The sequence below is a fragment of the Podarcis raffonei genome, chromosome 8 (genome assembly GCF_027172205.1).
Source record: "Podarcis raffonei isolate rPodRaf1 chromosome 8, rPodRaf1.pri, whole genome shotgun sequence".
Lineage (NCBI taxonomy): Eukaryota > Metazoa > Chordata > Lepidosauria > Squamata > Lacertidae > Podarcis > Podarcis raffonei.
The window spans coordinates 5227857-5255840 of NC_070609.1; the positions used below are offsets into that span (position 1 = coordinate 5227857).

General features: G+C 42.7%; 1 protein-coding gene across 1 annotated transcript; it reads right to left on the reverse strand.

Annotated features, from left to right (window-relative positions):
• Window positions 1–27867, reverse strand: LOC128418948 (zinc finger protein 585A-like). Its single transcript, XM_053399154.1, has 7 exons — window positions 27472–27867; window positions 27196–27277; window positions 26335–26417; window positions 25760–25886; window positions 18309–18680; window positions 17264–18224; window positions 1–1866 (listed from the first exon to the last, which is right to left on the reverse strand). Exons 1-7 carry the CDS (start codon window positions 27865–27867, stop codon window positions 627–629), a joined length of 3261 nt encoding a protein of 1086 aa, XP_053255129.1. The 3' UTR covers window positions 1–626.
• Window positions 27868–27984: the final 117 nt, after the last annotated feature.

Sequence of the window (27984 nt, forward strand, 5' to 3'; positions counted from 1 at the left end):
CAGAATCAAAATCTATAATATCTAATATTCAACCAACTATCACAAATTTTACCCCAAGTCCTTCCTAGGAAAGTTCAGCATGGACAGCCATCTCATCAGTGTCACCAAACCACTCTTATCCCTCACCCCAGGCATGACGCGACGAAAATGTTCAATGAATGAATAAATCTTTATTCGCGTCAGCCCCCGGGCATACCAATAGAGCAACAATACAATATACAAAGAATAAAAATAAAAAGTCCGTTATATAAAATACATTGTAGGGTTTTGAGTCAATAGTCAAATAGTGGATCTTATTCTAATTGTCCCAGATTTGCAACCCAATTCAAATTGCAACCTTTGCTGTCTCCTGCTCATTTGATCTGCCAAGAGAAAGGAAACTCTAAAGATGGTATTAAACACCTTGGCCAAGAACTTGCAAATCACAGTTCTTGGGTACGTTGTAGGAATTACTATGGGGCACCAGATGTGGCAAAGAACCCAACTGCAATTCTCACCTCATACAAACTAAGGGCTCCTAAAATTAAATCTGTATACAGCCACTACTATAATTTGCCCCCAATGTGAGTTCTTTGATGGGAAGCGAGACGGGCCCTGTGACTGAAGCTCTTCCCACATTCTTGGCATTAAAATAGTTTTCTTTTGCTGTGAATTCTTTGATGGATCCCGAGTTTGGCCTTCTCAATAAATCTCTTTCCACATTCCAAGCACTGATAGGGTTTCTCCCCTGTATGAATTCTGTGATGGGTTGTAAGATGGGCACTCTGGGTGAATTTCTTTCCACATTCCAAGCACTGATAGGGCTTCTCCCCTGTATGAATTCTTTGATGGACACTGAGAAGGCCTCTTTGAATGAAGCTCTTTCCACATTCGAAACACTGATATGGTTTCTCCCCTGTATGAATTCTGTGATGGGTTGTAAGATGGGCACTCTGGGTGAATTTCTTTCCACATTCCAGGCACTGATAGGGTGTCTCCCCAGTATGAACTGTTTGATGGACATTGAGCTGGCCTTGGTGACTGAAGCTCTTTCCACATTCCAAGCACTGATATGGCTTCTCCCCTGTATGAATTCTTTGATGGACAGTGAGCAGGCCTTGGTGACTGAAGCTCTTTCCACATTCCAAGCACTGATAGGGTGTCTCTCCAGTATGAATTGTTTGATGGACAGTGAGCTGGCTTCTTCGAAAGAAGCTCTTGCCACACTCCAAGCAGTGATAAGGTTTCTCCCCTGTATGAATTCTCTGATGGGAATTTAAGCTGCCCTTTTGAGTGAAGCTCTTTCCACACTCTTGGCACTGATAGGGTTCTCCCCCTATATGAATTCTCTGATGGACAGTGAGCTGGCTTCTTCGAAAGAAGCTCTTGCCACACTCCAAGCAGTGATAAGGTTTCTCCCCTGTATGAATTCTCTGATGGGAATTTAAGCTGCCCTTTTGAGTGAAGCTCTTTCCACACTCTTGGCACTGATAGGGTTCTCCCCCTATATGAATTCTCTGATGGACAGTGAGCTGGCTTCTTCGAAAGAAGCTCTTGCCACACTCCAAGCAGTGATAAGGTTTTTCTCCTCTATGAATTCTCTGATGGGAATTTAAATTGCCCTTTCGAGTGAAGCTCTTTCCACACTCTTGGCACTGATAGGGTTTCTCCCCTGTATGAATTCTCTGATGGACAGTGAGCTTGTTTCTCTGTCTGAAGCTCTTTCCACATTCCAAGCACTGATAGGGTTTCTCACCTGTATGAATTCTCTGATGGACAGTGAGCTTGTTTCTCTCCCTGAAGCTCTTTCCACATTCCAAGCAGTGATAGGGTTTCTCACCTGTATGAATTTTCTGATGGGAAGTGAGACTTGTTTTCCAAGTGAAAGTCTTTCCACATTGCAAGCAGTGATATGGTTTCCCCCCGGAATGAAGTATGTGATGGGAAGTGAGCTGGGTGCTCTGACTGAAGCTCTCTCTGCACTCTGAATATGGATATGACTTCTCCACTCTGTGGCTTTTGTCGTGGTCTCCCTCGTTCTTCAGCTCCAATTCATCACCACCTGCAATTGAGAGAGAAACAGATTGGAGCCTCAGGAAGCAATGGAGCCCCCAATTATAAAGCAGTGCTAATTAATGTTTCTGACCCAAGAAGAAATGAGGGGAGTTAGATTTGAGGTCTTCCTCCAGGGTTCACTGCCTGAGATTCAAAAAGCCTAGTTATTTTCTTGGATGGATTTTGTTTGGCCCAATTATGGGATCTGTGCCATCTCCAATGTCACTTGTCTCTTAAGTCAACTAATGACAGAAAGAAGCAAGAACAGAAACAAAAAATCTGACAGAAGCTACTTGAACTTCCTGAATCCCTTAGAAGCCTACATGTAAGAAGGCCTTGTGCATTTTAGAGGAGCCTGGGAAAAATACGGAGGGGTATCTTATCTCCCCCAGAGGCTCTTCAGCTGAGCTCCTTTCCCCCTGCTCAGCACCCTGCGCCTCTGGCGGCCCTGGCCCTATGAGGGGAAGGAGAGGGGTCAGCCTTCCTTCTCCTCTGCATCTGGCCAGATGGTTCTCAGCCCGGCTGGAGTCATGGCTGCTTTCCTGAGGCCCTTCCTGTGCTGCTGCCCCTGGTGAAGGGGCCCTGAAGGGAGGCTGTGGGGCTGCAGACAGGCCAGCCCTTCAAGAGCAAAAGGGGAGCCATCTTGGAGGGGGATAGGCATGATGATGATGATAATGATAGTAATAATTTTATTATTTATTACCAGCCCATCTGTCTGTGTTTCATGCTTTGAAAAGGCCGAACTGAAGGAAGAATATTCACAGGGAAAGCAGTCAATAGTCTTCCATCCAAGGTTTTCTGTGGGAGGGTTAGAATCCCAGGGGCTGTGGGTGCTGCTGTGGAGCCCTATCGAAAAATCAGAGGCTCCACCCTGAGATATGTCTCAGATTTCATTTTTTTTTTTTTAGAAATATTTATTGAAGTTTTACAAAAACAAATATACAAGAACACATAATAAAAGGAAAAAGAAAATTAAAGATACAACATATAAAAGCACAGAGAAAATAAGAAAAATTAAAAACAATTCCATTTTTCATAACTTAAAACTCATTTGCTTGTTTCTTTGACCTCCTCACACCTCCCCTTCTTGTATTCCCATTTAAATAATCAAATCAGCAAATCCTTACCCTCTTTCATTTTTCTTAACACTATATCTTAACATTTTATAACTCTGTATTTTCATCCATTTTCAATTCATTTTTGCATATTCTTATTAACTTTGTTGCTAATACCACTTATTTCCAATCCAACATCATTTTAATTATGTTTTTACTTATTTATAACCCTTTTTTCATATTCTCTTAAAGCATTACAGCTGGAAACCACTTAATTTCTATCCAACATCATTCTAACATTCCTTAATTTTACAGTATTTCTGTAGATAGTCTTTAAATTTCTTCCAATCTTCTTCCACCGACTCTTCTCCCTGGTCTCGGATTCTGCCAGTCATTTCTGCCAATCCCATATAGTCCATCACCTTCATCTGCCATTCTTCCAAAGTGGGTAAATCTTGTGTCTTCCAATACTTTGCAATAAGTATTCTTGCTGCTGTTGTAGCGTACATAAAAAAAGTTCTGTCCTTCTTTGGCACCAATTGGCCGACAATGCCCAGAAGGAAGGCCTCTGGTTTCTTCAGGAAGGTATATTTAAATATCTTTTTCATTTCATTATAGATCATCTCCCAGAAAGCCTTGATTTTTGGACACGTCCACCAAAGGTGAAAGAATGTACCTTCAGTTTCTTTACATTTCCAACATTTATTATCGGGCAAATGATATATTTTTGCAAACTTGACTGGGGTCATGTACCACCTGTATATCATTTTCATAATATTCTCTCTTAAGGCATTACATGCCGTAAATTTCATACCTGTGGTCCACAACTGTTCCCAGTCAGCAAACATAATGTTATGTCCAACATCTTGTGCCCATTTAATCATAGCAGATTTCACCGTTTCATCCTGTGTATTCCATTTCAACAGCAAGTTATACATCCTTGACAAAATCTTAGTTTTGGGTTCTAACAGTTCTGTTTCTAATTTTGATTTTTCCACCTGGAAGCCAATTTTCTTGTCCAAATTATATGCCTCCATTATCTGATAATAATGAAGCCAATCTCGCACTTTGTTTTTTAATTTCTCAAAACTCTGCAGTTTTAGTCTATCTCCCTTTTGTTCCACAATTTCCCAATATTTCGGCCATTTGGCCTCCATATTGAGCTTTTTCTGAGCTTTTGCTTCCATTGGTGACAGCTACCTTTGGGTTTTATTTTCCAATAAATCCTTATATCTTATCCAAACATTGAACAAAGCTTTCCTGACAATATGGTTCTTAAATGCTTTATGTGCTTTAACCTTGTCGTACCACAAATATGCATGCCATCCGAAGACATTGTTAAAACCTTCTAAATCCAAAATGTCTGTGTTCTCAAGAAGCAGCCAATCTTTCAACCAGCAGAATGCTGCTGATTCATAGTAAAGTTTAAAGTCTGGCAGGGCAAATCCACCCCTTTCCTTTGCATCAGTTAATATCTTGAATTTTATTCTGGGCTTCTTGCCCTGCCAGACAAATCTAGATATATCTTTCTGCCACTTCTTGAAACAATCCATCTTGTCCACAATTTGCAGTGTTTGAAACAAAAACAGCATTCCAGGCAATACATTCATCTTTATAACTGCAATTCGACCCAACAAGGAAAGCTTCAAATTTGACCAGATTTCTAAGTCTTTTTTCATTTCCGTCCAACATTTTTCATAATTATCTTTAAATAAGTTCCCATTTTTTGCTGTCATGTTAATCCCCAAGTATTTCACTTTCTTAACCACAGTCAAGCCTGTCTCATTCTGAAACCTCTCTCTTTGAAACCTTAGTTTTTGACTTGTTCAGTTTGAATCCTGCCACTTGACCAAATTATTGAATTAGTTCTAAAACCCTTTTAGTACTAGATTCTGGCTCCTGTAACGACAATACTAAATCATCTGCAAATGCTCTCAGTTTGTACTGTTTGGCTCCGACCTGTATACCTTTAACCAACCGGTCCCTTCTAATCATATTCAGCAGAACCTCCAGGACCGATATGAAAAGCAATGGGGAGATTGGGCACCCCTGTCGTGTCCCTTTTTCTATCTTAAATTCTTCCGTCACCACATTATTTACAATTAATTTAGCCTTTTGTTCAGAATATATTGCACCTATACCATTTTCAAAACCTTGGCCTACCCCCATCCCCTGTAGGTTCTTTTTCATAAAACTCCAAGAGATATTGTCAAAAGCTTTCTCCGCGTCCACAAATATCAGAACTGCTTTAGTGTTTATATTCACTTCTAGTTTTTCCAAGATATCAATTATGTTCCTCAAATTATCAGACAAATGTCTTCCCGGGAGAAAGCCCGCTTGGTCTTTATGAATCTCTTCCATCAATACTTTTTTCAATCTCTTGGCCAAAATGTCAGAAAAATTTTTGTAATCCACATTAAGTAACGATATAGGGCGGTAGTTCTTAAACTGAGTCTTTTCAGTCTCTGTTTTCGGTATAAGTGTATACGCCTCTTTCCACGACTCTGGTGCCCTCTTCCCTTCCAGAATTTCATTGCAGACTTCCTTCAAAGGTTGTAATAGCCACTCTTTCAAAGATCTATAATATCTAGAAGTTAGCCCATCCAGTCCTGGAGATTTGCCCAATTGCATATTTTGAATGGCACCTTCTACTTCCTGTTCAGATATTTTATAATTCAACATTAATTTACTTTCTTGAGAGATTTTTTGTAATCCATTTGTCTTCAAAAATCGGTCTATGTCCATTTCTTTCTGTGGCCCTTGTGAATATAATTGTTTAAAATACCTCTGGAAACAATTTCTAATCTCAATTGGGTTATGTATGTTCTTTCCTTCCACTTCTAAATTTGTAATAGTATTTAATTTTTGTCTTTTTTTCATTTGCCAAGCCAACAATTTCCCACATTTATTAGCTGATTCAAATGTTTTTGTCTCATTTGTTTAATTTTCCATTCTATTTCCTGATTCATCATTTCCATATATTGTACTTGATATAGTTTTATTTCTCTCAAAATCTCCTGCGACTTTGGTTTTGCCCTCAATTTCTTCTCACTTCCTTTTATTTTCTCCAAAATTTTATGTTTCTTCTCATTTTGACTTCTCTTCTTTATTGCATTCTGTTGTATCAAAAACCCTCTCATAACAGCTTTGCTCGCGTCCCAGATTACTCTTTTTTCTACATTAGTGTTCATATTTATTTCAAAATAATCTCTCAAAGTTTTTTGGGCTTTTTTATACACTTCTTCATCTCCAAATAAGGTGTCATTCATCCTCCATCTGAAGGAGCCAGTTGAAATTTGCTTCATCTCCATCCTTACAGCGTTATAGTCGGAGCAAGTTTTTGGGCAGATTTCCACTTTCTTTATCTTTGGTGCCATTCCTCTAGTTACCCATATTTGGTCAATTCTAGTCCATGTCATCTTGGCTTCAGTAAAGAAGGTTCCCTCTCTTCCCAAGGGGTTCTTTGTTCTCCAAATATCCACTAAGTCCAAATTGTCTGTCATCTCAAAAAAAGGTTTTGGTAGTCTACCATCCTTGGTAACTACCTGTCTTTGTGCCTTGTCCATGTTTGTAGATACTACTCCATTCATGTCCCCCATCAAAATCAGATTGTAATCCAAATAGTCCAATAAGATCTCATGCAACTTTTTAAAAAATTCAGATTTCCCCTCATTCGGTGCATAAATTCCTACGATCAGAAATTTCTCTCCTTGAACTTGAATTTCAATTGCCAGGAATCTTCCTTGTTCATCTTTAAAAATAAATTTCGGTAATAGTCTCTCCTTTGCATATATCACAACTCCTCTTTTTTTAACTTTGTCAGATGAGATAAACTCCTGTCCCAGTCTCTTATTGATAAGTAGTTTCCTGTGTAACCTTGTTACATGAGTTTCTTGTAGACAAATCAAGTCCAATTGTTCCTTTTTTAGTAAATGAAAAACACTTTTTCTCTTCCGAGGAGAGTTAAGACCGTTGCAATTCCAACTTAAAAGTTGCAGAGCCATGATGGGGTTACTTCGCTTTGCCTCCAACTGCACCAAGTGTCTGTTCTTGTTCTGCCAGTGGTGTCTCTTTCTCTGGACCGTACAATCCAAAAGATAGGTTTGCTATATCCAGTATTCCTTTTTCCAGTGCTCTTGGCTCTTCTCCAGATTCCTCTTCTTTCTGTAGATCTTCTTCGTGGTCTTTCAGAAACCTGTCTTTGTCGTTAACTGATCTTATTTTTATTTTTCTTCCTTTATATTTAAAGGATAGACCTTGGGGAAATTCCCACCTAAAGAGAATTCTATTTCTTCTCAACAGGGCAACTAGATCTCCGTAGTTAAGTTAATTCCAAAAAGATGTTTTGGAATATCCTTAAATATCTCCACTCTTGAGTTGTCAATTTCCAAAGTCCTTTGATAGTGTAGGTTCAAAATTTTATCTCTCTCCTCTTTTGTTCGAAAAGTAATCAAGCAGTCCCTCACCTTGTTCCTCCTTTGTCCTCTTCCAAGTCTAAATGCACTCACTATCTTAAATTCTTCCTTCCCCAAGTCCTGTTGCCAAAAATCTGTAAATTCCTGTGTAAGAAAATCGCCAGATTATCTTTCTCACGTTCTGGTACAGCCCTGATTCTTAAATTCCTTTGTTTCTCTTTCAATTCAATCATAGACAGTGTCAAACCGTGGTCCTCCAATTGCTTATATACTGGTGGTATCTTCTCTTGAGTAGCAGTTGCAATATCTTTTGCTTCTTCAGCTATCTTTAGGGTCGAAGCAGATTCCTGTAATAGTTTTTCAATAGACTGTATTGGTATTCACCTTCTGTCCCAAATTATTAATGCTTGTAGTATTCAGGTCAATTTTAACTGATGCTTCAGCTACTTGTTTATTTGTCTCAGCTACCTGCTTAGCTAAGTTTTCCAAGGATTCATTAATTTTTCCAAGTGCATGTGCCAAAACGTCTTCGGACGACATAACTTTTGGTTTGACCTGTGGAGGAGCAGCCCCTTATGTTCCAGATGCTCCAGATGTTGAAGCCCTTCGCTGCTGCGCAGTGTCTGTCCGATAATGTCTGCCAGACCTAGTAGTCTTTTCCTGCGCCAGCTCTAACTTTCCTCTCCCATCTGCCATAACACTCTCATGAGAATCCAAGGTCAATCCCACGGTTGAAAGTTTGTTTTGAAAAAGGAATTTTCCTATAATCCAGTTGTTATTGTAGCAATGTCAAACCTCCTCTAGGGGGACACAGTAACAGCCAAAGCTTGCAACTTTTAAAAACAAATATAGTCCTTATAAGTCCCCCAGTTCACTTAAAAACAACAGTTTCAGTCCACTTAGACAGTTACTTTAAAACCAGGAGAAGTCCAGAAACACTGTATCTCTTTTTGCAGAGCTAAGTCAAAAGTCCTCTGCTTACCGATAGGCTTTCCACTGAGCGGTTCCTTGTCTAGGGGCAGTCCGTTCCCAGGTTTTAGGCAGCGGATTTTAGCTTCCTTTTCCTCTTGTTTTTGCAGGTAAATATACCTCAAACTTTCCTCCCTCCTCTCCTGCAAACTGGAGGGGAGACCGCTTTCCTGATGTTAAGATTTAAGTCTTTTTCCAAGACGTCTTTCAAGTTTCCGCTTTACAGTCTCTTTGCTTTAATCTGTTTACAAGAAGGGAAGGCAGACTTCCTGTTTATACCTTCCCGCTTCGGTGTCAAATTAACTTATTCTTTTAAATCCAATTTAATCCTACTCACGGGTAGTTACTTTCAAAGTCCAATTGTCCCAGGAAAAGTCAGCGCTCTCCGATAACAGCTGTGCGGCTTCACTCCACGGAAGAAGCAGTCGACTCTCAGCACCGCGCCGCTCACCCCGTCCCGCTCCGGAGCCCTTAAAAGGGTCCCTTCGCAGATTGGGGGGCGCAAATGGTGCCCACCGAGTCCCCACGTTCACAGGCTTCCCCCGCCTGTGATTTTTAAAGGGCCCCCGCTTTGCCGCAGCGGTAAGACCCGATCCCACGGAGCTAGTCCCTCCGAGATTCAGAAGGAATCCGCCATTAATCGATGGCGCTGACCCGGAAGTCAGATATGTCTCGAATTTCAAAGCAGATAGAATGATCCAAGAGGAAGCCTTACCGAGAGAGTCCAAGATCCCACGATTCTCCTCCGTGACTTCCTTGTGCAGAGCTCTCTGATCAGGATCCAGCAACGCCCACTCCTCGTCTGTGAAATGCACAGCTACATCTTCAAAGCACACTAGACCCTAAAAGAAAAAGGTAGTCCTCTTAGACAACATCAAGGTGAACTGTTACACTTTGCTCTGTTGTCTTCTGCCTCTTAACAGATGTTATGTTTTAATGGGATTCTTCCTCTGCACATTTCATGATGGACACATCCCCATTTGCCACATGGAAGGATCCCCTTCCTTCTTTCCCTGTGTGCTGTTCTTGCCGGGTGGGAAGGACCCTCCTGATGCCCTATAGACAACGTCAAGGTGTGCAGGGGGGGCAATGACCGGGGGATGGGAGGGGAAAGCCCCATTGTGCGACTGATGGGGTGAATCCTGGCCATTGTTTGGTGTGGTGTGTAAACTGTTTAGAAGCCTATTTTAGCATTCAACCCTTCTTTTCTTGGCGGTTCCTCCCACCTTTCCTCTGTGTCCAACCCGTCCATGACATCCTCTTTCCCCACATGGCTCCTTCCTCCTACCTGCTCTGGTTCCACAGGGGCAGCTTGCCCTTCGCCACCAAGAAAAGATGGACAAACAGGTCTTGCTGGCATCCTTCGGTCTCCTACAAGAGAAAAAGGTAAGTGCATGCTTCACTCAGAAGTAAAACTACAGGTGGGCCTTCCAAAAAGTAAGAGTAGCCATGTAAATGTGGACGTTTGTACCCATTTCACATATTAGTTGTGCAAAAATACATCACCCTTTCTCTGGGCTCTTGCCTTCACATGTCTTCTCCAAAAAAGATGTAGAGAACTCACAAATTAGTTTCAAAAACAACATAAAGTGACAAAACTGTCAGCATCGCTCTTGAGCCAGTGCCACGAACTGGACTCATCCACTTCAGCCCCAACTGGGCTAGGCGAGCTGGGTAGGACTTCCAGAGACCACCTTCTGCACAGGAACAGGTCAAAGTGCTGTGGACTCACAGCCTAGAGTTGTGAGCACTGGATTCACTTCCACAAGAAGACAGTCGTCGAACAGCAGAGTATAGCAGAGTATAAACGACTCGGAGAGCAGCTCTGTAGAATATCTTCTTTATTCTATCTACAACTATAATACACAACTATATACAGAGCTAAATGAGGTCTAAACAAAAAATGCTGAACTGCACTGAGTGTCTGCAGCTGCTCTTAGCAGCAACCTTATCTATACAGAGATCACAGTCTCTCTCTAACACTCAGTCTCTCTGTCTCTCTCTGATGTGAGGCTGGAGCGGAATAAGTAGAGAGAAGAAACCACCCCCTCCTCTCTGGAGAATCAGCAGAGAACATCAGCAGATTCTTGGATATGGGAGGGTTGAAATCTCCTCAAAAACGGCGAAGAAATAACTCCTTCCTCCTTACCCAGTGGCCTCTCTCTAGAGTCCAACGGAGTTCTCTCTACCTCAGAGGAATCCAAACCCATTTCTGGAAAATGATCCTTCCCCTGCAAGAGCAACAAGCAATCAAAAGAATTAGATTGGAACTCGAATGGCAAAGGACACACACACTTTAGGGGTATCAGATACCATTCCTCAGATGCTTTCCAAAAAAAGGATGGGCAAATTAGTAGACAATTGGGGGATACTCTCCCTCAAGTTCTGAACTCCTTGGAAGTATTCAGAGGAAAGTCTCTCTCACCTGCTGCTCTGTCTGACTCAGAAGGAAACCTTCAGCCAGGGCCACCGCCTGGGAACTGGTCTCCGCTCCACATTCCCTCACCCAGCTCTCCATCTCTGCTGGAAGGACAGCCAGGAACTGCTCCAAGATCACCAGGTCCAGCATCTCAGCTTTCGTGTGGGTTTCTGGTTTCAGCCACTGACGGCAAAGGTGGTAGAGTCGGTTGCAAACCTCTCGAGGTCCTTTGGCCTCCTGGTTGCAAAGCCGCCTGAGTTGCTGGCTCTGCACATTTGAGTGGAGTGTCCCCTCCTCACCCAGGATCCTTTGGACAGACTTTCCCCAGATTCCTCCATGGCTAAGAGTTTGGATGGAACGAAGCCTTCCTGCTTCAGGCCCAGCTGAGTCTTGCTCATCCATCTCTGTTCTCAGGACACCTCCAAGAAATTGAAAGAAGTCCCTACGTCTTCTGCCAAGTTCTGCCTGTCCTAATGAGTGGTTTTAGCAAATTCTATAAAGAAAATATATTTTTCTAATATACCGGTAAATCTGATACACAGTCAGGTGAATAGAAATGTTCCCTGGGCAATCGTGGATGAATCTTGCTAGGAACCAGGGCTGGACTGCACCACAACTCAGACTGAGCTTTCCTTAAAAAGTAAAGGAAGGAAGAAGAAGGAAGGAAGAATGGATGAGTGAGTCATCTGTACTAAGTGTAACTGGGACCCAGGGCAATAGTGGGGGTCCCTCCCACCCCCAAATGTCAGGGCACATTTATTTCCTGCTTTTGCCTCATGTTCCAGCACTTGCAATCTCCCACATTCTCAAGACTCCTGGGGTGGGTCCCTCTTTCTTTATTCTGAGGGCCAGAACTTCACCTGGCCAAAGAACGGGTGGGTGGGACCAAATAACTTGGGGGGGGGGGCAAAGGACAGTGTTAAAAAAAGAGAGAGATAGGATTTGCCTTCTTTCTGTGACTGTAATAATTTTATACTCTGCCTAATATTGTGATTTACTGTTTTAATCCGCCATGGGAATTCTGGGTGAACATCAAGTAACAGATTATGATGATGGGGGGGGGGGAGCTCGTCACAGGAGGAGGGGAGACCCCTATTCCTCTTCTCCAGCCAGAATCATCCCTACCTCTTGGCCTCCCTCATCCGAATCTCTTGCCTCTGGATCTAGATTGCTCTCTGCCACAGATTCCCCTCGCTCACTAAGCCCCGTTACCTCTTCAGCTTCAGACACCTCCTCCTCCCTCTGACCACTCATCATTGCCACCAAACCCCTCCCCTGGCCCAGAGCCGCCTTCCCTTGCGGGTTCCCCAGCTGGTTCCCCTCACCATTCCTCTCTGCCCACCCAGTCCATGCAGCTCCCTCCTCGCATCCTTTATTCTGTTATCACCAGGTTGGGCTCTGCTAACCTTTTGGGTGAAGGCAGTCCAGCCTCCTGTTCTCACTGAGGCCAACCTGGGGCCTCTTCTGGGAAGCCCACCAGCAGGGCTGGAGCCCAGGGATAACTCTCTCCCCCTGCAATTCCCAGCAGCTGGCATTCAGAAGCATGGCTGCCTCCAACTGTGGGGCCAGGAGCCACCACTAGCCCTCTGCTCCTCCCTGAATTGGCCTCATTCTCTTCTAAAGTCGCCTGCCTTGGTGGCCATCCCTTCCTCCTGCGGATGGGAGTTGCATGGGTCTAAGTGTGCATTGTGACAAGGAAGGACTTTGTTTATCATAGAGGCCAAGGTTTTAGTTCTACCTCCAAATGTGTCCATCTGGCTGCCACCTGGGTTAATGAACGTGACTGTTTCCTCAATCCCATCGGGGTTCCTTTGCATGCCCTTTTCTTCCTGACTCAAGGCCCCCCCTCCCCAAAGGAGCGAGCCGCATCTTGATGCAAAGGAAGAAGAGAGTTGCAGACCTCCTGCTACTTGCAGCCTCCCAGGTTTTGCAGAGAGGAAGCGGGGCAGAACCACCTATCCCTGGCTTGGGGATCCCCCTGCAGGAGCTGAGCAGGCTCCCCATGGACCCGCCCCACATCTCCCCAAGGCACCCTAAGGCAGAAAAGAGAGGAAACTCACCAGGTCCCTGAAGGGAAACTGAGGCAGCTCCTGCAGAGGAGACGAAAGCCACCTTCCCCCTCTTGCAGGGAGGAAGCTGGGAAAGTGGGAGGGGCTTTTGCTCGGGAGGATAGCATCACCCCCTTTACTTCCTGTCCTCTCTAGGAATGCATCTCAATTCCTTTTAACCCTTGCAAGGTGGAGCAAACAATGTTAAAATTCTCTTCTCTTAGGAGCCACGTGAATTGCAGAAAGAAACCCGAATAAGGCAGGGGAGCTCAGTTGGTAGAACATGAGTCCCTTTGATCTCAGGGTCTTGGGTTCGAGCCCCAGGTTGGGCAAGAGATTCCTGCGCGGCCGAGGGTTGGGCTAGATGACTCTGGGGGTCCCTAAGAAGGATGACTCCCTGGCCCTCATGGCTGGCCTTCTGCGCTGCTCCTTGGAACCCTTGCAAAGCGGAGCTTCCCAGGCCCCCTTCTCTCTCTTCTTGGGGGACCCTCCTGGCTGCCCTGCCCCCTGGGGACTCCCCCATCTCCCCAACACAACCTGAGCAGAAGAGAAAGAGACTCACCGGATCCCAGAAGGAGCTGAGACAACAGCCCTCCTCCTCCTCCTTGCAGGAAGGGATGGGAGAGAACCTTCTCCCTTGAATTCCGGTCCTCTCTAGGAATCCAGCTCAGCTCCTTTTAACCCTTGGCGAGCCGGGCGACCCAGCTCCCCCCTCTCCCCCCCTGCAAAGCCGGCATGGCCTGCACTCGGAGGGGGGCCTTATTTGGGGGACCCTCTGGACCGGCGTCTGAGCTGCTCCCTCCCTCGGAAACAGGAGCAGGAGGAGCACGAAAGGTCCTGCAAGGACATCCTCCTGGCGGGCCTTTTCCTCGCCACCAGCCTGGCTCTCATTTTGATGCCACCAGCACCTTGAAAGGACCGAGACCTTAAAACTGCACCAGCCTCTTCCCAACCCCATTTCCTTCCGCGTTTCTCTCTTATTTTTTCTTGCTAATATAGTGGTACCTCGGGTTACGAACTTAATTCGTTCTGGAGGTCCATTCTTAACATGAGGTACCACTTTAGCTAATGGGGCCTCCCGCTGCCGCCCTGCGATTTCTGTTCTCATCCTGAGGTAAATTTCTTAACCCGAGGTACTATTTCCGGGTTAGCGGAGGCTGTAACCTGAGGTGTTTGTAACCTGAGGTGTTTGTAACCCGAGGTACCACTGTAAAGCATTTTCCTTTTAATATTTCCTATTTTCCCAAACAAAGACAACCCTTCTTGTGATATGTGGAAGCTCAAGATAAACTGACATATTACTATTTGTATCACCATGTAGAACTACTATCTGTTCCGGAAGACATTCAAAAACCCAGGCGCAAAGGAAAAAATGGAAAAATACGCAGCGGAAGATGTTCAACATCCGAGGCACGTTCGAAAACAGAAGGAATTATTTCCAGGTTTTCTGCATTCAAAAACCGAAACATTCAGGTTCAAAGATGCGAAAAAACTGAGGTTCCACTGTATATCAAATAAACTTTATTTGTCTAGTATCCTTTAGATGTCACTACCTTTCTTCCCCCGCCTCACAATCAACGAAGGAAATGAGGATGGGAACTTTGTATCTGGGATGCAACATTTTATTGAAACAGTGCAATGAGATTATATTACCTCTTTAACGCATTCCTGCCCTTAGCTCTTCCCTTCATCTTCTTCCATCTTTGAAGGCATACCCTGGAGGACCCTAAAGGAAACAAACTTGTCCATCTCTTGCTCCTAACTCCCTTTGGCGTAAGATGGACCAAGAACTCTGCTTCCTCCTGGATACAATTCTTTCCTCTTGGCATATGCCCATTGTGAGTGATCAGAGGACAGCAGAAAGGAAATCCTTGACTTAAGCTTCTCACAGAAGAAAGGAAAGTATTAAGTATGTGAATCGCTCCTGTGATCAGAATTTGCTTCTACATCACTGGTTCGTGACCCAGTGGAGGGAATACCTGAAACAAAAACTCAGAGCCAAGAGAATGAGAGCAATCTCAGCATCCTGCAGGGACCTGGTTTATTCAAACTACTGCAATAGGACAGCCTGGCTAACCTGCAATTCAGCAGAACGGCTAGTTCGAAAAGGCTGCCTGGAGGCATATTAGAAGAAAGATGATATACACAGCACACAAAGACTCATAAAATGCCACGACACTCTTCCACTTGCATCAAGAAAGGTTACAGGTCATGGGATGTGTGGCTTCATGCGGATATCGTCTCCTCTGAAATTACCTTGCTGTATCCCCGAGTGCCCAGGTCATTTGGGTCTCTTATGTCTCACTTTGACACCATGCCCATGGCAACCAGGACTTGCATGGGACTGTTGACATTTCAATCCCATATCTTACTTCCCCGGTACCAAAAGATGTCAAAGATCTTTGAGGAGATATGTGAGTTCTCTGCTATGATTAAATGGGCACAAGATATTGGTCATAACATTATGTTTGCTGACTGGGAACAGTTGTGGACCACCGGTATGAAATTTAGGGCATGTAATGCCTTAAGAGAGAATATTATGAAAATGATATACAGGTGGTACATGACACCAGTCAAGCTCGCAAAAATATATCATTTGCCCGATAACAAATGTTGGAAATGTAAAGAAAATGAAGGCACATTCTTTCACCTTTGGTGGACGTGCCCAAAGATTAAGGCTTTCTGGGAGATGATCTATAATGAAATGAAAAAGGTATTTAAATATACCTTCCTGAAGAAACCAGAGGCCTTTCTCCTGGGCATAGTCGGCCAATTGGTGCCAAAGAAGGATAGAACTTTCTTCATGTATGCAACAGCAGCAAGAATACTCATTGCAAAGTATTGGAAGACACAAGATTTACCCACCCTGGAAGAGTGGCAGATGAAGGTGATGGACTATATGGAATTAGCGGAAATGACTGGCAGAATCCGAGACCTGGGAGAAGAGTTGGTGGAAGAAGATTGGAAGAAATTTAAAGACTATCTGCAGAAATACTGTAAAATTAATGAATGTTAAAAATGATGTTGGATTGAAAATAAGTGGCATTAGCAACAAAGTTAATGAGAATATGCAAAAATGAATTGATAATGGATGAAAATATAGAGTTATAAAATGTTAAGATATAGAGTTAAGATAAACGAAAGAGGGTAAGGATTTGCTGATTTGATTATTTAAATGGGAATACAAAAAGGGGAGGTGTGAGGAGGTCAAGGAAACAAGCTTATGAGTTTAAAGTTACAAAAAATGGATTTGTTTTTAATTCTTTTTTATCTATCTGTTTTTTGTATTTTTATTTTTTATGTATTTTTGTATCTTTTCTTTTTTTTATCTTTTTCTTTTCCTATTTTTTTGTATTCTGTAAACCTATGTTTTTGTAAAATTTCAATAAATATTAAAAAAAAAAAGATATGTGAGTTCTCACACGGATGCTAGCTCAACTCCTTCCTCTTTCTCCAAACATCACCTGCCCTTCCAAGGTCAGATAAGGCTGGAAGAGGTAGGCAATATACACATCACAGCTTTACACAGTGCAGGAGGGTGGCATGGGGATTACAAAATGCAGGCATACAAAAATCATGCCTAATACATTCTATCGAAAAGGTTAATTGCAATAAGTACTAGGACACTTCGAACAGAATCAAAATCTATAATATCTAATATTCAACCAACTATCACAAATTTTACCCCAAGTCCTTCCTAGGAAAGTTCAGCATGGACAGCCATCTCATCAGTGTCACCAAACCACTCTTATCCCTCACCCCAGGCATGACGCGACGAAAATGTTCAATGAATGAATAAATCTTTATTCGCGTCAGCCCCCGGGCATACCAATAGAGCAACAATACAATATACAAAGAATAAAAATAAAAAGTCCGTTATATAAAATACATTGTAGGGTTTTGAGTCAATAGTCAAATAGTGGATCTTATTCTAATTGTCCCAGATTTGCAACCCAATTCAAATTGCAACCTTTGCTGTCTCCTGCTCATTTGATCTGCCAAGAGAAAGGAAACTCTAAAGATGGTATTAAACACCTTGGCCAAGAACTTGCAAATCACAGTTCTTGGGTACATTGTAGGAATTACTATGGGGCACCAGATGTGGCAAAGAACCCAACTGCAATTCTCACCTCATACAAACTAAGGGCTCCTAAAATTAAATCTGTATACAGCCACTACTATAATTTGCCCCCAATGTGAGTTCTTTGATGGGAAGCGAGACGGGCCCTGTGACTGAAGCTCTTCCCACATTCTTGGCATTAAAATAGTTTTCTTTTGCTGTGAATTCTTTGATGGATCCCGAGTTTGGCCTTCTCAATAAATCTCTTTCCACATTCCAAGCACTGATAGGGTTTCTCCCCTGTATGAATTCTGTGATGGGTTGTAAGATGGGCACTCTGGGTGAATTTCTTTCCACATTCCAAGCACTGATAGGGCTTCTCCCCTGTATGAATTCTTTGATGGACACTGAGAAGGCCTCTTTGAATGAAGCTCTTTCCACATTCGAAACACTGATATGGTTTCTCCCCTGTATGAATTCTGTGATGGGTTGTAAGATGGGCACTCTGGGTGAATTTCTTTCCACATTCCAGGCACTGATAGGGTGTCTCCCCAGTATGAACTGTTTGATGGACATTGAGCTGGCCTTGGTGACTGAAGCTCTTTCCACATTCCAAGCACTGATATGGCTTCTCCCCTGTATGAATTCTTTGATGGACAGTGAGCAGGCCTTGGTGACTGAAGCTCTTTCCACATTCCAAGCACTGATAGGGTGTCTCTCCAGTATGAATTGTTTGATGGACAGTGAGCTGGCTTCTTCGAAAGAAGCTCTTGCCACACTCCAAGCAGTGATAAGGTTTCTCCCCTGTATGAATTCTCTGATGGGAATTTAAGCTGCCCTTTTGAGTGAAGCTCTTTCCACACTCTTGGCACTGATAGGGTTCTCCCCCTATATGAATTCTCTGATGGACAGTGAGCTGGCTTCTTCGAAAGAAGCTCTTGCCACACTCCAAGCAGTGATAAGGTTTCTCCCCTGTATGAATTCTCTGATGGGAATTTAAGCTGCCCTTTTGAGTGAAGCTCTTTCCACACTCTTGGCACTGATAGGGTTCTCCCCCTATATGAATTCTCTGATGGACAGTGAGCTGGCTTCTTCGAAAGAAGCTCTTGCCACACTCCAAGCAGTGATAAGGTTTTTCTCCTCTATGAATTCTCTGATGGGAATTTAAATTGCCCTTTCGAGTGAAGCTCTTTCCACACTCTTGGCACTGATAGGGTTTCTCCCCTGTATGAATTCTCTGATGGACAGTGAGCTTGTTTCTCTGTCTGAAGCTCTTTCCACATTCCAAGCACTGATAGGGTTTCTCACCTGTATGAATTCTCTGATGGACAGTGAGCTTGTTTCTCTCCCTGAAGCTCTTTCCACATTCCAAGCAGTGATAGGGTTTCTCACCTGTATGAATTTTCTGATGGGAAGTGAGACTTGTTTTCCAAGTGAAAGTCTTTCCACATTGCAAGCAGTGATATGGTTTCCCCCCGGAATGAAGTATGTGATGGGAAGTGAGCTGGGTGCTCTGACTGAAGCTCTCTCTGCACTCTGAATATGGATATGACTTCTCCACTCTGTGGCTTTTGTCGTGGTCTCCCTCGTTCTTCAGCTCCAATTCATCACCACCTGCAATTGAGAGAGAAACAGATTGGAGCCTCAGGAAGCAATGGAGCCCCCAATTATAAAGCAGTGCTAATTAATGTTTCTGACCCAAGAAGAAATGAGGGGAGTTAGATTTGAGGTCTTCCTCCAGGGTTCACTGCCTGAGATTCAAAAAGCCTAGTTATTTTCTTGGATGGATTTTGTTTGGCCCAATTATGGGATCTGTGCCATCTCCAATGTCACTTGTCTCTTAAGTCAACTAATGACAGAAAGAAGCAAGAACAGAAACAAAAAATCTGACAGAAGCTACTTGAACTTCCTGAATCCCTTAGAAGCCTACATGTAAGAAGGCCTTGTGCATTTTAGAGGAGCCTGGGAAAAATACGGAGGGGTATCTTATCTCCCCCAGAGGCTCTTCAGCTGAGCTCCTTTCCCCCTGCTCAGCACCCTGCGCCTCTGGCGGCCCTGGCCCTATGAGGGGAAGGAGAGGGGTCAGCCTTCCTTCTCCTCTGCATCTGGCCAGATGGTTCTCAGCCCGGCTGGAGTCATGGCTGCTTTCCTGAGGCCCTTCCTGTGCTGCTGCCCCTGGTGAAGGGGCCCTGAAGGGAGGCTGTGGGGCTGCAGACAGGCCAGCCCTTCAAGAGCAAAAGGGGAGCCATCTTGGAGGGGGATAGGCATGATGATGATGATAATGATAGTAATAATTTTATTATTTATTACCAGCCCATCTGTCTGTGTTTCATGCTTTGAAAAGGCCGAACTGAAGGAAGAATATTCACAGGGAAAGCAGTCAATAGTCTTCCATCCAAGGTTTTCTGTGGGAGGGTTAGAATCCCAGGGGCTGTGGGTGCTGCTGTGGAGCCCTATCGAAAAATCAGAGGCTCCACCCTGAGATATGTCTCAGATTTCATTTTTTTTTTTTTAGAAATATTTATTGAAGTTTTACAAAAACAAATATACAAGAACACATAATAAAAGGAAAAAGAAAATTAAAGATACAACATATAAAAGCACAGAGAAAATAAGAAAAATTAAAAACAATTCCATTTTTCATAACTTAAAACTCATTTGCTTGTTTCTTTGACCTCCTCACACCTCCCCTTCTTGTATTCCCATTTAAATAATCAAATCAGCAAATCCTTACCCTCTTTCATTTTTCTTAACACTATATCTTAACATTTTATAACTCTGTATTTTCATCCATTTTCAATTCATTTTTGCATATTCTTATTAACTTTGTTGCTAATACCACTTATTTCCAATCCAACATCATTTTAATTATGTTTTTACTTATTTATAACCCTTTTTTCATATTCTCTTAAAGCATTACAGCTGGAAACCACTTAATTTCTATCCAACATCATTCTAACATTCCTTAATTTTACAGTATTTCTGTAGATAGTCTTTAAATTTCTTCCAATCTTCTTCCACCGACTCTTCTCCCTGGTCTCGGATTCTGCCAGTCATTTCTGCCAATCCCATATAGTCCATCACCTTCATCTGCCATTCTTCCAAAGTGGGTAAATCTTGTGTCTTCCAATACTTTGCAATAAGTATTCTTGCTGCTGTTGTAGCGTACATAAAAAAAGTTCTGTCCTTCTTTGGCACCAATTGGCCGACAATGCCCAGAAGGAAGGCCTCTGGTTTCTTCAGGAAGGTATATTTAAATATCTTTTTCATTTCATTATAGATCATCTCCCAGAAAGCCTTGATTTTTGGACACGTCCACCAAAGGTGAAAGAATGTACCTTCAGTTTCTTTACATTTCCAACATTTATTATCGGGCAAATGATATATTTTTGCAAACTTGACTGGGGTCATGTACCACCTGTATATCATTTTCATAATATTCTCTCTTAAGGCATTACATGCCGTAAATTTCATACCTGTGGTCCACAACTGTTCCCAGTCAGCAAACATAATGTTATGTCCAACATCTTGTGCCCATTTAATCATAGCAGATTTCACCGTTTCATCCTGTGTATTCCATTTCAACAGCAAGTTATACATCCTTGACAAAATCTTAGTTTTGGGTTCTAACAGTTCTGTTTCTAATTTTGATTTTTCCACCTGGAAGCCAATTTTCTTGTCCAAATTATATGCCTCCATTATCTGATAATAATGAAGCCAATCTCGCACTTTGTTTTTTAATTTCTCAAAACTCTGCAGTTTTAGTCTATCTCCCTTTTGTTCCACAATTTCCCAATATTTCGGCCATTTGGCCTCCATATTGAGCTTTTTCTGAGCTTTTGCTTCCATTGGTGACAGCCACCTTGGGGTTTTATTTTCCAATAAATCCTTATATCTTATCCAAACATTGAACAAAGCTTTCCTGACAATATGGTTCTTAAATGCTTTATGTGCTTTAACCTTGTCGTACCACAAATATGCATGCCATCCGAAGACATTGTTAAAACCTTCTAAATCCAAAATGTCTGTGTTCTCAAGAAGCAGCCAATCTTTCAACCAGCAGAATGCTGCTGATTCATAGTAAAGTTTAAAGTCTGGCAGGGCAAATCCACCCCTTTCCTTTGCATCAGTTAATATCTTGAATTTTATTCTGGGCTTCTTGCCCTGCCAGACAAATCTAGATATATCTTTCTGCCACTTCTTGAAACAATCCATCTTGTCCACAATTTGCAGTGTTTGAAACAAAAACAGCATTCCAGGCAATACATTCATCTTTATAACTGCAATTCGACCCAACAAGGAAAGCTTCAAATTTGACCAGATTTCTAAGTCTTTTTTCATTTCCGTCCAACATTTTTCATAATTATCTTTAAATAAGTTCCCATTTTTTGCTGTCATGTTAATCCCCAAGTATTTCACTTTCTTAACCACAGTCAAGCCTGTCTCATTCTGAAACCTCTCTCTTTGAAACCTTAGTTTTTGACTTGTTCAGTTTGAATCCTGCCACTTGACCAAATTATTGAATTAGTTCTAAAACCCTTTTAGTACTAGATTCTGGCTCCTGTAACGACAATACTAAATCATCTGCAAATGCTCTCAGTTTGTACTGTTTGGCTCCGACCTGTATACCTTTAACCAACCGGTCCCTTCTAATCATATTCAGCAGAACCTCCAGGACCGATATGAAAAGCAATGGGGAGATTGGGCACCCCTGTCGTGTCCCTTTTTCTATCTTAAATTCTTCCGTCACCACATTATTTACAATTAATTTAGCCTTTTGTTCAGAATATATTGCACCTATACCATTTTCAAAACCTTGGCCTACCCCCATCCCCTGTAGGTTCTTTTTCATAAAACTCCAAGAGATATTGTCAAAAGCTTTCTCCGCGTCCACAAATATCAGAACTGCTTTAGTGTTTATATTCACTTCTAGTTTTTCCAAGATATCAATTATGTTCCTCAAATTATCAGACAAATGTCTTCCCGGGAGAAAGCCCGCTTGGTCTTTATGAATCTCTTCCATCAATACTTTTTTCAATCTCTTGGCCAAAATGTCAGAAAAATTTTTGTAATCCACATTAAGTAACGATATAGGGCGGTAGTTCTTAAACTGAGTCTTTTCAGTCTCTGTTTTCGGTATAAGTGTATACGCCTCTTTCCACGACTCTGGTGCCCTCTTCCCTTCCAGAATTTCATTGCAGACTTCCTTCAAAGGTTGTAATAGCCACTCTTTCAAAGATCTATAATATCTAGAAGTTAGCCCATCCAGTCCTGGAGATTTGCCCAATTGCATATTTTGAATGGCACCTTCTACTTCCTGTTCAGATATTTTATAATTCAACATTAATTTACTTTCTTGAGAGATTTTTTGTAATCCATTTGTCTTCAAAAATCGGTCTATGTCCATTTCTTTCTGTGGCCCTTGTGAATATAATTGTTTAAAATACCTCTGGAAACAATTTCTAATCTCAATTGGGTTATGTATGTTCTTTCCTTCCACTTCTAAATTTGTAATAGTATTTAATTTTTGTCTTTTTTTCATTTGCCAAGCCAACAATTTCCCACATTTATTAGCTGATTCAAATGTTTTTGTCTCATTTGTTTAATTTTCCATTCTATTTCCTGATTCATCATTTCCATATATTGTACTTGATATAGTTTTATTTCTCTCAAAATCTCCTGCGACTTTGGTTTTGCCCTCAATTTCTTCTCACTTCCTTTTATTTTCTCCAAAATTTTATGTTTCTTCTCATTTTGACTTCTCTTCTTTATTGCATTCTGTTGTATCAAAAACCCTCTCATAACAGCTTTGCTCGCGTCCCAGATTACTCTTTTTTCTACATTAGTGTTCATATTTATTTCAAAATAATCTCTCAAAGTTTTTTGGGCTTTTTTATACACTTCTTCATCTCCAAATAAGGTGTCATTCATCCTCCATCTGAAGGAGCCAGTTGAAATTTGCTTCATCTCCATCCTTACAGCGTTATAGTCGGAGCAAGTTTTTGGGCAGATTTCCACTTTCTTTATCTTTGGTGCCATTCCTCTAGTTACCCATATTTGGTCAATTCTAGTCCATGTCATCTTGGCTTCAGTAAAGAAGGTTCCCTCTCTTCCCAAGGGGTTCTTTGTTCTCCAAATATCCACTAAGTCCAAATTGTCTGTCATCTCAAAAAAAGGTTTTGGTAGTCTACCATCCTTGGTAACTACCTGTCTTTGTGCCTTGTCCATGTTTGTAGATACTACTCCATTCATGTCCCCCATCAAAATCAGATTGTAATCCAAATAGTCCAATAAGATCTCATGCAACTTTTTAAAAAATTCAGATTTCCCCTCATTCGGTGCATAAATTCCTACGATCAGAAATTTCTCTCCTTGAACTTGAATTTCAATTGCCAGGAATCTTCCTTGTTCATCTTTAAAAATAAATTTCGGTAATAGTCTCTCCTTTGCATATATCACAACTCCTCTTTTTTTAACTTTGTCAGATGAGATAAACTCCTGTCCCAGTCTCTTATTGATAAGTAGTTTCCTGTGTAACCTTGTTACATGAGTTTCTTGTAGACAAATCAAGTCCAATTGTTCCTTTTTTAGTAAATGAAAAACACTTTTTCTCTTCCGAGGAGAGTTAAGACCGTTGCAATTCCAACTTAAAAGTTGCAGAGCCATGATGGGGTTACTTCGCTTTGCCTCCAACTGCACCAAGTGTCTGTTCTTGTTCTGTCAGTGGTGTCTCTTTCTCTGGACCGTACAATCCAAAAGATAGGTTTGCTATATCCAGTATTCCTTTTTCCAGTGCTCTTGGCTCTTCTCCAGATTCCTCTTCTTTCTGTAGATCTTCTTCGTGGTCTTTCAGAAACCTGTCTTTGTCGTTAACTGATCTTATTTTTATTTTTCTTCCTTTATATTTAAAGGATAGACCTTGGGGAAATTCCCACCTAAAGAGAATTCTATTTCTTCTCAACAGGGCAACTAGATCTCCGTAGTTAAGTTAATTCGAAAAAAATGTTTTGGAATATCCTTAAATATCTCCACTCTTGAGTTGTCAATTTCCAAAGTCCTTTGATGGTGTAGGTTCAAAATTTTATCTCTCTCCTCTTTTGTTCGAAAAGTAATCAAGCAGTCCCTCACCTTGTTCCTCCTTTGTCCTCTTCCAAGTCTAAATGCACTCACTATCTTAAATTCTTCCTTCCCCAAGTCCTGTTGCCAAAAATCTGTAAATTCCTGTGTAAGAAAATCGGCCAGATTATCTTTCTCACGTTCTGGTACAGCCCTGATTCTTAAATTCCTTTGTTTCTCTTTCAATTCAATCATAGACAGTGTCAAACCGTGGTCCTCCAATTGCTTATATACTGGTGGTATCTTCTCTTGAGTAGCAGTTGCAATATCTTTTGCTTCTTCAGCTATCTTTAGGGTCGAAGCAGATTCCTGTAATAATTTTTCAATAGACTGTATTGGTATTCACCTTCTGTCCCAAATTATTAATGCTTGTAGTATTCAGGTCAATTTTAACTGATGCTTCAGCTACTTGTTTATTTGTCTCAGCTACCTGCTTAGCTAAGTTTTCCAAGGATTCATTAATTTTTCCAAGTGCATGTGCCAAAACGTCTTCGGACGACATAACTTTTGGTTTGACCTGTGGAGGAGCAGCCCCTTATGTTCCAGATGCTCCAGATGTTGAAGCCCTTCGCTGCTGCGCAGTGTCTGTCCGATAATGTCTGCCAGACCTAGTATTTTCCTGCGCCAGCTCTAACTTTCCTCTCCCATCTGCCATAACACTCTCATGAGAATCCAAGGTCAATCCCACGGTTGAAAGTTTGTTTTGAAAAAGGAATTTTCCTATAATCCAGTTGTTATTGTAGCAATGTCAAACCTCCTCTAGGGGGACACAGTAACAGCCAAAGCTTGCAACTTTTAAAAACAAATATAGTCCTTATAAGTCCCCCAGTTCACTTAAAAACAACAGCTTCAGTCCACTTAGACAGTTACTTTAAAACCAGGAGAAGTCCAGAAACACTGTATCTCTTTTTGCAGAGCTAAGTCAAAAGTCCTCTGCTTACCGATAGGCTTTCCACTGAGCGGTTCCTTGTCTAGGGGCAGTCCGTTCCCAGGTTTTAGGCAGCGGATTTTAGCTTCCTTTTCCTCTTGTTTTTGCAGGTAAATATACCTCAAACTTTCCTCCCTCCTCTCCTGCAAACTGGAGGGGAGACCGCTTTCCTGATGTTAAGATTTAAGTCTTTTTCCAAGACGTCTTTCAAGTTTCCGCTTTACAGTCTCTTTGCTTTAATCTGTTTACAAGAAGGGAAGGCAGACTTCCTGTTTATACCTTCCCGCTTCGGTGTCAAATTAACTTATTCTTTTAAATCCAATTTAATCCTACTCACGGGTAGTTACGTTCAAAGTCCAATTGTCCCAGGAAAAGTCAGCGCTCTCCGATAACAGCTGTGCGGCTTCACTCCACGGAAGAAGCAGTCGACTCTCAGCACCGCGCCGCTCACCCCGTCCCGCTCCGGAGCCCTTAAAAGGGTCCCTTCGCAGATTGGGGGGCGCAAATGGTGCCCGCCGAGTCCCCACGTTCACAGGCTTCCCCCGCCTGTGATTTTTAAAGGGCCCCCGCTTTGCCGCAGCGGTAAGACCCAATCCCACGGAGCTAGTCCCTCCGAGATTCAGAAGGAATCCGCCATTAATCGATGGCACTGACCCGGAAGTCAGATATGTCTCGAATTTCAAAGCAGATAGAATGATCCAAGAGGAAGCCTTACCGAGAGAGTCCAAGATCCCACGATTCTCCTCCGTGACTTCCTTGTGCAGAGCTCTCTGATCAGGATCCAGCAACGCCCACTCCTCGTCTGTGAAATGCACAGCTACATCTTCAAAGCACACTAGACCCTAAAAGAAAAAGGTTGTCCTCTTAGAAAACATCAAGGGGAACAGTTACACTTTGCTCTGTTGTCTTCTGCCTCTTAACTGATGTTATATTTTAATGGGATTCTTCTTATGCACATTTCATGATGGACACATCCCCATTTGCCACATGGAAAGATCCCCTTCCTTCTTTCCCTGTGTGCTGTTCTTGCCGGGTGGGAAGGACCCTCCTGATGCCCTATAGACAACGTCAAGGTGTGCAGGGGGGGGGCAATGACCGGGGGATGGGAGGGGAAAGCCCCACTGTGCGACTGATGGGGTGAATCCTGGCCATTGTTTGGTGTGGTGTGTAAACTGCTTAGAAGCCTATTTTAGCATTCAACCCTTCTTTCCTTGGCGGTTCCTCCCACCTTTCCTCTGTGTCCAACCCGTCCATGACATCCTCTTTCCCCACATGGCTCCTTCCTCCTACCTGCTCTGGTTCCACAGGGGCAGCTTGCCCTTCGCCACCAAGAAAAGATGGACAAACAGGTCTTGCTGGCATCCTTCGGTCTCCTACGGGAGAAAAAGTTAAGTGCATGCTTCACTCAGAAGGAAAACTACAGGTGGGCCTTCCAAAAAGTAAGAGTAGCCATGTAAATGTGGACGTTTGTACCCATTTCACATATTAGTTGTGCAAAAATACATCACCCTTTCTCTGGGCTCTTGCCTTCACATGTCTTCTCCAAAAAAGATGTAGAGAACTCACAAATTAGTTTCAAAAACAACATAAAGTGACAAAACTGTCAGCATCGCTCTTGAGCCAGTGCCACGAACTGGACTCATCCACTTCAGCCCCAACTGGGCTAGGCGAGCTGGGTAGGACTTCCAGAGACCACCTTCTGCACAGGAACAGGTCAAAGTGCTGTGGACTCACAGCCTAGAGTTGTGAGCACTGGATTCACTTCCACAAGAAGACAGTCGTCGAACAGCAGAGTATAGCAGAGTATAAACGACTCGGAGAGCAGCTCTGTAGAATATCTTCTTTATTCTATCTACAACTATAATACACAACTATATACAGAGCTAAATGAGGTCTAAACAAAAAATGCTGAACTGCACTGAGTGTCTGCAGCTGCTCTTAGCAGCAACCTTATCTATACAGAGATCACAGTCTCTCTCTAACACTCAGTCTCTCTGTCTCTCTCTGATGTGAGGCTGGAGCGGAATAAGTAGAGAGAAGAAACCACCCCCTCCTCTCTGGAGAATCAGCAGAGAACATCAGCAGATTCTTGGATATGGGAGGGTTGAAATCTCCTCAAAAACGGCGAAGAAATAACTCCTTCCTCCTTACCCAGTGGCCTCTCTCTAGAGTCCAACGGAGTTCTCTCTACCTCAGAGGAATCCAAACCCATTTCTGGAAAATGATCCTTCCCCTGCAAGAGCAACAAGCAATCAAAAGAATTAGATTGGAACTCGAATGGCAAAGGACACACACACTTTAGGGGTATCAGATACCATTCCTCAGATGCTTTCCAAAAAAAGGATGGGCAAATTAGTAGACAATTGGGGGATACTCTCCCTCAAGTTCTGAACTCCTTGGAAGTATTCAGAGGAAAGTCTCTCTCACCTGCTGCTCTGTCTGACTCAGAAGGAAACCTTCAGCCAGGGCCACCGCCTGGGAACTGGTCTCCGCTCCACATTCCCTCACCCAGCTCTCCATCTCTGCTGGAAGGACAGCCAGGAACTGCTCCAAGATCACCAGGTCCAGCATCTCAGCTTTCGTGTGGGTTTCTGGTTTCAGCCACTGACGGCAAAGGTGGTAGAGTCGGTTGCAAACCTCTCGAGGTCCTTTGGCCTCCTGGTTGCAAAGCCGCCTGAGTTGCTGGCTCTGCACATTTGAGTGGAGTGTCCCCTCCTCACCCAGGATCCTTTGGACAGACTTTCCCCAGATTCCTCCATGGCTAAGAGTTTGGATGGAACGAAGCCTTCCTGCTTCAGGCCCAGCTGAGTCTTGCTCATCCATCTCTGTTCTCAGGACACCTCCAAGAAATTGAAAGAAGTCCCTACGTCTTCTGCCAAGTTCTGCCTGTCCTAATGAGTGGTTTTAGCAAATTCTATAAAGAAAATATATTTTTCTAAT